This window comes from Psammomys obesus, unplaced genomic scaffold, assembly GCF_907164565.1.
Source record: "Psammomys obesus unplaced genomic scaffold, mPsaObe1.curated_primary_1811, whole genome shotgun sequence".
NCBI lineage: Eukaryota > Metazoa > Chordata > Mammalia > Rodentia > Muridae > Psammomys > Psammomys obesus.
In genome coordinates, this window is record NW_026593286.1 from 7,907,317 (window position 1) to 7,917,079 (window position 9,763).

The 9,763-nt window shown below is 37.4% G+C and overlaps 1 protein-coding gene across 14 annotated transcripts in view; it reads left to right on the top strand.

The window, feature by feature from the left end:
- Positions 1 to 9,763, top strand: part of Trip12 (thyroid hormone receptor interactor 12) — a 93,297-nt gene that overhangs the window by 13,981 nt on the left and 69,553 nt on the right. For 6 of the 14 annotated variants that reach the window (XM_055617041.1, XM_055617043.1, XM_055617042.1 and 3 more), the window contains exons 2-3: positions 2,306 to 2,431; positions 3,707 to 4,509. In XM_055617041.1, coding sequence (XP_055473016.1) covers positions 2,306 to 2,431; positions 3,707 to 4,509 — 929 coding nt within the window. The remainder of the gene's footprint in view (positions 1 to 2,305; positions 2,432 to 3,706; positions 4,510 to 9,763) is intronic. The other 8 variants (XM_055617049.1, XM_055617050.1, XM_055617052.1 and 5 more) reach the window with 3 other exon arrangements.

Here is a 9,763-nt window from a genome sequence, read left to right on the forward strand (position 1 = left end):
GGAGGGAGGGAGGGAGGGAGAGGGAGAGAGGGAGAGGGAGGAGGGGGGAAGCCCAAGAGAGAAAGCACACAAGAGAGTGTTTTTTCTCTTATGTGTGGGTCAGGGTAGCCTCAAATTATGACCTAAGGGCTGGGATATGTCACCATATCTGTATGAATTAAAACTTTAAAAAATTTATAACATAAGGAACTATGCAAATCTTAACTAGTCACTTAAGTGCAGTGTGCTTGTTGACATGAAGTTTAGATATTTTTGTAATCTTCTTTGGGTTATGTATTGGTATGTATGTATGGTGCTGGGGGTTGAACCCAGGCCTTTATGTGTACTAAGCTATATGATTCACCAGTGATTTAATTACCAGGCCCTACAGATCGTAGTTAATCCTTTACCTACCAAAGTTCTGACTAAATAACATTATTTGTGATGTAAAGTATCTAGGAAGTGACAGTAAAAACTCTTATTCTAAAAGGCAACAGTTGTTTGAGACTTGCTTTGAAGATAATTTGAAAGTACATAATCTAGAGTTGACTATAGTCTTCTCTTCCTCCACCTTTTCCTTCTCCTCCTCCTTCATTATTATCTTCATTATTATTATTGGGTTTTCAAGACAGGGTTTCCCTTTGTAGCCCTGGTTGTTCTGGAACTCACTCAGGGTCTACTGCAAAATCACCCCAAGTTTTACACCAAGCTCTGTTGTCTTGACTATTAATTACACTGTGCTCTCATTTCCTATTAGCGTATACTTTTTAAAAGAACATAGGTGCCAATTGTTTTTATTAATACTGTTTTTGTTGTTTTTCCAAGACAGGGTTTTTTTTGTGAAGTCTTGACTGACCTGGACTAGTTAGCTTTGAAGACCAGGCTGGCCTCGAACTCACAGAGATCCACATGCCCCTGCCTCCCAGAGCGCTGGGATTACAGGCGTGCGACACCTCCCTGGCCTAATACCAGTTTTTGATAAATGTTTATGTGCCTTTTTATTGAATATGTAAATACCATACAGACCCTGACTGACGATACACATTCAAACTTGCTTTTAGGATAATGCTTCATTGATAATAAAATTTGTTGTAAATAAACAGAGTGTAGGTATATCACTGGAATCTTTTGGATTTACACTAATGTTTTGTGCTAATTGTTAACTTTATCTCCAGGATAATAGATGTGTATATGTGCACACGTACACTTGTTGATTAATACTGTCTTGATTTCATTTTATTTGCTGTTTGATGACTGCATTGATTTTTCTCTGCAAAACCAGGTTGAAAATAGGTTCATCTGATTCTATATTTATGTTCTTACCTGAATTTTAATGTACACAGTAGAAACCATCATTTTGTGAATCACAGTTGTTTTTCCCACAAAGATCTATCCTTCCTTCCTTCCTTCCTTCCTTCCTTCCTTCCTTCCTTCCTTCCTCTCTTTCTCTCTTTCTCCTCTCTATTTCTTTCTTTCTTTCTCTCTCTCTCCATCCCTCCCTCCCTCCGTCTCCTCCTCTCCTCTCCTCTCTCTTTCTCTTTCTCTCTCTCTTTTCAAAAACAGTTTCTTTCCCTACCCTCTGTGCTGGAGATTGCAACCAGTGTCTTACGTATAATAATAGCTAGGCACACATTTTACCACTCAGTTTTGGTTTTCCCGATTCCTTCCCCCCCCCCCCCCCCATATGCTCTGTGCTGGAGATTTAAACTGAGATTTTGTGCATGATAGCTAGGCACATGCTTTACCACTCACTGGTCTGCATATCCAGCTATAATTAACTTTTACAAACCCTAGTAACATTGCCTATTTTTTAAATTTAAGAACTGCACATTTATGGGGTACTATGTAATAATGTGCTTTGATATCTATATATTATGTAATAATGTTAATATCTGTCAAGTTAAATATGCCTATGTTGTTTACCATTTCTTCCCTTTTAAAACATTCAGAGTTCTCAGTTTCTGGAATATATAATAAATTGTCATTTAGTTAACCTACTGTGCATTACCACACACTGTGATATTAAAAGTAGTACATTTGCTTTGTGTGTGTTAAAGTATTTGAGTTTCCATAATGAAATTTGAAAAACTTGCTTAAGTAAGCACAATATGCATTTTGTCAACCTTTGGGTATTGAGGTGGTTGGTTCTAAAACAAAATTAACTTTTCTCAGATTATTTGATAGGATCATCATTTATGAATATTTGGAAGAAATATAGGCCAACTGTGATTTGGGAGACTTTTTAAGTGTAAAAATATTTCACTTTTGATACTGTATTTGCATCTCAGTGTCCTGATAGATTTCTGTTTTGATTTTCTGCTGACAGGTCACATTTAGGGCAGGCAAAACATAAGGGATATATCCCTCCTGAGAGTAGAAAATCTAATTTTAAGGCACCCAAAGTGCAGTCTAATACTACTTCTGAACTGTCAAGGGGACACCTTTCTAAAAGGTAAATTTTCACATTGCTTGTACAATTTCAAGGAAGACTTAAATTGCATTTGAATTGTTGCATAATATTAAAGCTTATGCGGTTATCTCAAATGTTACTACAAGTTTTTTTTCCTTTGTATATTTACGTAGGCAATGAAATTTTTACTTGTTTAGGAGTCAAGGGTTCCTTCTTTGCTTAGCAGTTCACGATAGGCATTTACAAAGCCCTGTGTATATGTGTGCATCTGTGGAGATAATTGCACATGGACCCACTACCCACAGAGGCCACCAGAGGACATTGAATTCCCTGGAGCTGTAGTTAGAGGTAGTTGTAACCCACCTGGTGTAGGTGTTGGGAACTGAACTCAAGTCCTAAGGAAGAGTAGCAGCTGCTCTTAATTGCTTCCTCCTATGTCAGCATTTCAAGGTATTAGTTACCATTTTCTTAATGCTGATTGCCAGAACCTGTTAAAGTCAGTGTTCTTTTTTTTTTTTTTTTTAAAGTGTGTGTGTGTGTGCATATATTTGGGTGCTAGAGGAGGTGAGAAGGCAGCTTTGGATCCTCTAGAGCTGGAGTTACTGGTGGTTGTGAGCCTCCATATGGTTGCTGAGAATTGAACCCTGGCTCTCAGTAAAAGCAGCAAGTACTCTTAACCAGTGAGCAATCTCTGTAGATCTCTGATTAGTAGGAAGCTTTAAGAAGAGGTGCTACTGTGACGAACTCTGTTTTACAGTAAGATGATGTCTAACCTTTCAGAAAATGTAATATTTATCTCTCCACATTGTGAAAACATTTCGTCTTTTAGAATAGAGCTTCAGTATAGAATATAGTATACAAGTTCAGTATAGAAGTTCCCAACCACTAAGCATTTCTTTCTTAAAACAATAGAATCTTTTGATTAGGAGTGGTATTATTATTTTGAGCTGGGAATGATGCCGTAAGACTAAAATTACAGCATATGGGATGTGGAAGCAGAGGGACCAGTGTTCAAAGGCAGTCTTAGCTGAAACCATTTTTAGTTATAGATCATTCTGGGCTTTGAGAGATAATATCTCTTCCCTCTCCACTCCTATAAGAAGCATGCTTATTTTCTAACAAAGTATATTTAAAAATCACAGCCTTTTTCTTCCATTTTGAACTATTTGAAAATGTTAACAGTGAACTTCTCAGGCATTGTCCCACCTTTTTCTCCCCAAAGGTCCAGAGATTTAGGGGATTTGGGAACTTAAATGTTAGATGGCAGTTTTACTCAGGGCAGGCTATGGCTAACTTTTTTCTTATCTAACCTCTTAGAAGCTGCAGTTCATCATCTGCTGTCATAGTTCCACAACCAGAGGATTCAGACAGAGCCAATACTTCAGAAAGGCAGACAACGGGACAGGTGCCTAAGAAAGACAATTCTCGAGGAGTGAAACGCAGTGCTAGTCCGGACTACAACAGGACCAATTCTCCTAGCTCTGCAAAAAAGCCCAGAGCATTTCAGCATATTGAGTCTCTCTCAGAAACCAATAAGCCACATAGTAAGTCAAAGAAGAGACATTTAGACCAGGAGCAACAACTGAAATCTGCACAATTGCCGTCAACAAGCAAGGCTCACACCAGAAAGAGTGTGGCTGCTGGTAGTTCACGGAGTCAGAAAAGAAAGAGGACAGAGAGTTCTTGTGTAAAGAGTGGTTCTGGGTCTGAATCAACTGGTGCCGAAGAGAGATCTGCAAAACCCACCAAGCTGGCTTCAAAATCGGCCACCTCAGCCAAAGCTGGGTGTAGCACCATCACTGATTCTTCTTCTGCTGCCTCTACTTCCTCTTCATCTTCGGCTGTAGCCTCGGCCTCTTCTACTGTACCACCAGGTGCCAGGGTGAAACAAGGAAAAGACCAGAACAAGGCCAGGCGTTCCCGTTCAGCATCCAGCCCTAGCCCCAGAAGAAGTAGCAGGGAAAAGGAACAGAGTAAAACTGGTGGCTCTTCAAAATTTGATTGGGCTGCTCGCTTCAGCCCTAAAGTTAGCCTACCTAAAACAAAACTGTCTCTTCCAGGGTCTTCTAAGTCAGAGACATCAAAACCTGGACCTTCTGGATTACAGGCCAAATTAGCAAGTAAGTTTATGGGAAGAACTTTGTTTACTCAAAGAACATTTCTTGGTTGGTCAGGAATGATTATGCTGTCAAATTTTATTTTATCTCCACATAACAGTGCATGTTAGTTGAAATGCAAGTTAAAATTGTAGAGACAGATAAAGAATGTCTTATACTGCTAAGTGATCTTATTTTAGTGTCTGTATATTTGTCTTTACAGCATCAGCTATTCAGTTGTTTCCTAATGTCAGCATGGCGGGGTGGGGGGTGGGGGGTCCAAGTTGGTATTTTGTACTAGATTTTTAAAACTGCAATATTTTAAGAGTTTTAAGGTGCTTTTTAGAAGATAGTTGCTTCATACATTCCACAAACTGCTGATTACTTAATTTAATGAAAAAAAATATTGTCCTCTTGAAGCTTGTAGAAGATTAAGAGCAATACATCCAAGCAAAGAAACAGAAGAAACACGTAGTGCTCTGTGTTTTCCTTTTTTATTTAGACTTGGAGGTAGAGATTTACACTTTGTATACTTCATACTTTTAAAGTGGAAGATAGATACACTCTATAGGTGGGATAATTAGGATTTGAATATAGTTTGTTGGGACTTTGAAACTCTTGATTTCTTCATTGTTTTCCCTCATTTCCCTCTACTTTGTTAGTTTTTATGCTTTAGTGTTAAAAAATAGGGTGATTTGTTGCTATTATGACCCTTGAGAATTAATTTTTTACTTGATATATTTTTGCTGGTGAGTTAGTGATAACCACCTTACAAATTACAGGTTTCATACTATATTGTTGGTCATATATTTGTTTTTTTTTTTTTTTTTTTTTTTGTTTTTGTTTTGAGACATGGTCTCTACATAGCTCTTAAGTGTCCTGGAACTCACTATTTAGACCAGGCTGATCTCGAACTCAGAGATCCGCCTTGCCTCTGCCTTCTGAGTGCTAGGATTAAAGATATGTGCTACAACATCCTGCTGCCTTTTTTTTTTTTTTTTTTTTTTATTTTTTATTTTTATAAAGCAAGTGAAAAAACAGTTTCAGAATAAAATACTAGCCAATATTTTCTGTGTTTGTGCTTGACAATTATGGATCACTTCTTTTGTCTTTCAGCTTTCTATGACAAGTATTATTCTCAGATCATAGGTCATGGAGTCATTGATCTAGTTTCTGTCCAAGGTCATAAAACAAAGAAGTCATAGTGCTGATAGTCAAACTCATTCTGAAATTGGTCTTAAAGTGAAAATGCATAGCAATGAACAGATGGAAAGAAAAGAATCCTGTTACAGGTTTTGAGATATTAATGTTTTGGGGGAGAAAACTCAAAATACAAATCTACTGTTTTAGATTTGAATACTGTCATTTTAGCAGGTGGTGATTGATTGCATGAAAGCTTGTAAAATATATTGTGAAATGGCCATAATACTTATTTAAAGAGTAAGTTCAGAGACTTACTAAACATAATCCCTATTATGAGGTCATCACAGAAGCACAACTGAAAGCAAGTAACTTTGGCAAACAAAGCACAGTGGTTTGTCCATAGTGCAAATCTGTTTCTACATTAGGAATACTCAGATGTTAGTTTCTGTTACTCTTGCCAGTTTTATTAATAACAAAACATTCAATTACAGTGTCTTAGGATTTTATTGTTTTGAAGAGACACCATAACCATGGCAACTTATATAAAGAAAAAATTTCAGAGGTTTGGTCCATTATCATGGCAGGAAGCGTGGCAGAATGCAGGCAGACATGGTGCTGGAGAAGGAGCTGAAGAGTTCATTTTAATATTTAGGCTGTGGAAAAAAGACTGTCATACTGGGCATGGCTTAAGCATCTGAGACCTCAAGTTCCCCCTTACCCCAGTGACCACTTCCTCCAACAAGGCCACACCTCCTAATAGTTTCATTCCCTATGGGCCTATAGGGGTCATTTTCTCTCAAACTACCACATAGAGTTAGGGCCAAACTTTCCTCTAATCTTATTTACAAAATAATATTAATTCTTGTGAAACATGAATTAATATGATTTTAAATTAATTTTTATAAAGTTAAGGCAAAGAATGTGGAAGGTCATATTCAGAATCCTAATCAGTTTTTTAATGGGATCTTAAATTTTTGTGGTGCATGGTATTGAACTCAGAACCTTGTACGTGCTCGGCAAGTGTTCTGTCACTGTACTTACTCTAGTCCCCTGACTAGCCTTTTTCCTTTTAAATTTTTTTTAAGTATTTGTGTGTGTCTGTGTCTATGTCTGTCTGTCTAATCTATCTTGTCTGTTCTGTCTTTGCTTATGTCTGTAAGTATACCAAGGCACGCTTATGTGAAGGTCAGAGGACAACTTCATAGAGCCAGTTCTCAGGATTGTACAAGACTACGGGTTTGTGAGCTAAGATGAGAAATGCTTCGTATTGGGTAGATTATTTTGTTATAGATGTTTTCTTTCAACTTTTAATGTGAACAAATGTTAATTGAATGATAAAATGGTACTTTTTTGGGTAAAGAGCTTATTCTAAGATTTGATTGACAAGAACTTTATGTTAAGGGGACATTTTGATTTAATTGATTTAATGTAGGATGCCTTGTGGAAAATTCTTTGTGATCCAAGTATTCAAGGAGATTCAGAGTATGCATTAAAAGCTAGGAAGCTTTTGAGAAGTCTTTGAATAACTTGTGTTTGACTAACTTTTTTTTTCTGCTTTTGAGAAATGGGTCTTAATCTGGCTGAGGCTACTGAGAAACTCATTATGTACTAAGGATGACCTGATTCTCCTTTCCACCTCTTGCTTCTCATCTGCTGGGATTACTATACCAAGTATTGCAGATTTATTTGATCAGTTACTATTTCTTTGGGGAGCAGAAGTTAGAGTACACTTTGGAAATGATACAGTACATTTATTCTGGATAATTGTACAGGAAGACCTTTTCTATTGTACTCCTTCCTTAAGTCTCCTAGGCTGATGTTCTTTTCAAGGTACTAGGATGTCAGAAGAACAGTGAAGCTGCTACTTCAGTGACAGGTTTCCTTCATTTTTGCTGCTTCTAAGTTGAACTTATTAGTAACTCGCTGAAGAGGTTGGAAAGGTACTCCGGAAAGGATGATATGCGGTGACTTTTGATGTCCATTTTTGACATTTTACGATGTTTTTGTTGCTAACTACGTGAACACCTTGCAAATTTGTCATAAATGTAAAACCAGACCTACAGTACTGGTTTAGGCGATTTAAAAATACATTTTATTGAATATCTTATAAAGCATGTTTGAGTTACTTTTACTGTTGCTGTAATAAAATAGCCTCACAAAATGAGCTTAAGGAAGAGTTTATTTTGCTTCACTGGCATCATGGCAGGGAGTGAAGGCAGCAAGAGAATGAAACAATTGATGAAATTGTCTTCAAAATAATAAATAAATACGGGTGCTTAGCTAGCTGTTTCCTTTTCATGTAGGCCGGAACTCCAGCCCAAGGAATGACGCCACTCCCATTTAGGGTGGGCCTTACTAACCTTAGATAGACTGCCCTGAGCTTGTATTTTTAGTGGTTCTAGATCTTGTCAAGTTGACAATATTAGTTATTACAGATTATTTTGCTAGCTACGTTTTTCTTACTCTAACCTGATTTTTAAAGGAATAATTTCAAAGTGAGTAGTAGATAATGGCAAGTTAAAACAAAGAATAGTTGGTCATTAAACTAAAACTTACAGAAAAATTTAAAGGTGTTATTTCTCATTTGATGTGGCTATAGCTCTCGTTTAGTCTCAAAACAATGTGCACATTGTTGATAACATGATATTGCCAGCATATTTCTGTCTTACTTAAATTCATGTTCTCATGGTGAATTGATACAGCTTTTGGCCACTATTGGAATTATCAAGAATCAGGCAGATGTGGAATTCTGAGAAAGCAATTTTCCTGACGTTCCATCAGTTTGTTACATGGTGTTTTGCATCTAGAACAGAGGGAGTAAATTAAAATGAATTGACCAGCAGTGAGAAATTTAGAAATTAGATTCTTGATTTTTATAGTGACATCTTTGTTGAGTTGGAAAGATGGGTTTATTTTTGTCTTTTACGAGGTAGAAGACGTAAAAGATGGTTGGATGTCAAGTTGTGGGGGAGGCCTTTAAACACTTGAGGGGCAGCAGCAGGACGAGCCCTGTGAGTTTAAGGTCAGTCTCGCTTACATAGTAAGCTCTACACCAGTGAAGGCCATGCGGGGACACAAACACAAAGTTGCCTACATTACAAGGCAGCTGTTAAAATAACCTGGAAGTTTAATAATTTAAATTTATAAACATTTTGAGAAACTACCAGGAAGGGCCACAGAGAGGGCTCAAAGTTTATTTGCCACACAAGTCTGGTGACCTGAAGGTGATCCAGAAACCCTGATGGAGTGACATTCACCTGTAATCTGAGCATTTCTGGTGTGAGATGGGAAGATAGAGGAGAATTACAAGCAAGCTAACCATAAGAGCAGAAACAATAGAGACCCTTGCTTCAGAAACAAGTGAGAAGAGACAGCCTGCTCCTAGATTGCAGAGATGGCTCCCTAGGAATGTGCTTGTTGCATAAGGATGAAGACCTGAGCGCAGATAGACAGCATCCACATAAAAAGCTGGGTCCAGCATCACTGCATGTAATTTCTCTTTATTGTTGCTGTTGCTTTTTCTACTTTGATTTGACCGTATCACTTCCTCAATTCTATATTTCTTCCTAATGGTCTACATGTTTCTGTTTCATCTTGCTGAAGACATGAGACTGCCAGATGATTGCTCTTTGTACCTGGTTGTGTCACTGTCTCAGCTGTAGGTGTCCTTCAGGTTTTCCCATTTTGGAGACTGTTTTCCATTTAGCTGTATTGGCCTCATGTTCATAGTTCTTCTGCCTCAGCTTTCTCAGAGCTGGGATTATAGATGCATATAATCATAGCTGACTATTTTCTCAGATTTCAAATGTTTCTTACCACTTTGCTTTTATTTTTCAGTACTATAAGTACCTGTATCTTAGATTTAGTAATTTGCTTTTGTGGAAGCTCAAGCATTTTATTTAGAAAGTCACATGATCTCATTGCTTTTGTGTTTGTTTTGGTTCCTTGTTAGGTTGACCAACTGTCCCTAACAGTTTTCCTGGATCTGGGACTTTCACTAGGTTTGGACTTTGAGCCTAAAAGCCAGGATTGTGCCAGACAAACCAGGATGGTTATTAGTCGATAGTCTTTTTCCCTTTTTCTTTCTTTCTTTCTTTCTTTCTTTCTTTCTTTCTTTCTTTCTTTCTTTCTTTCT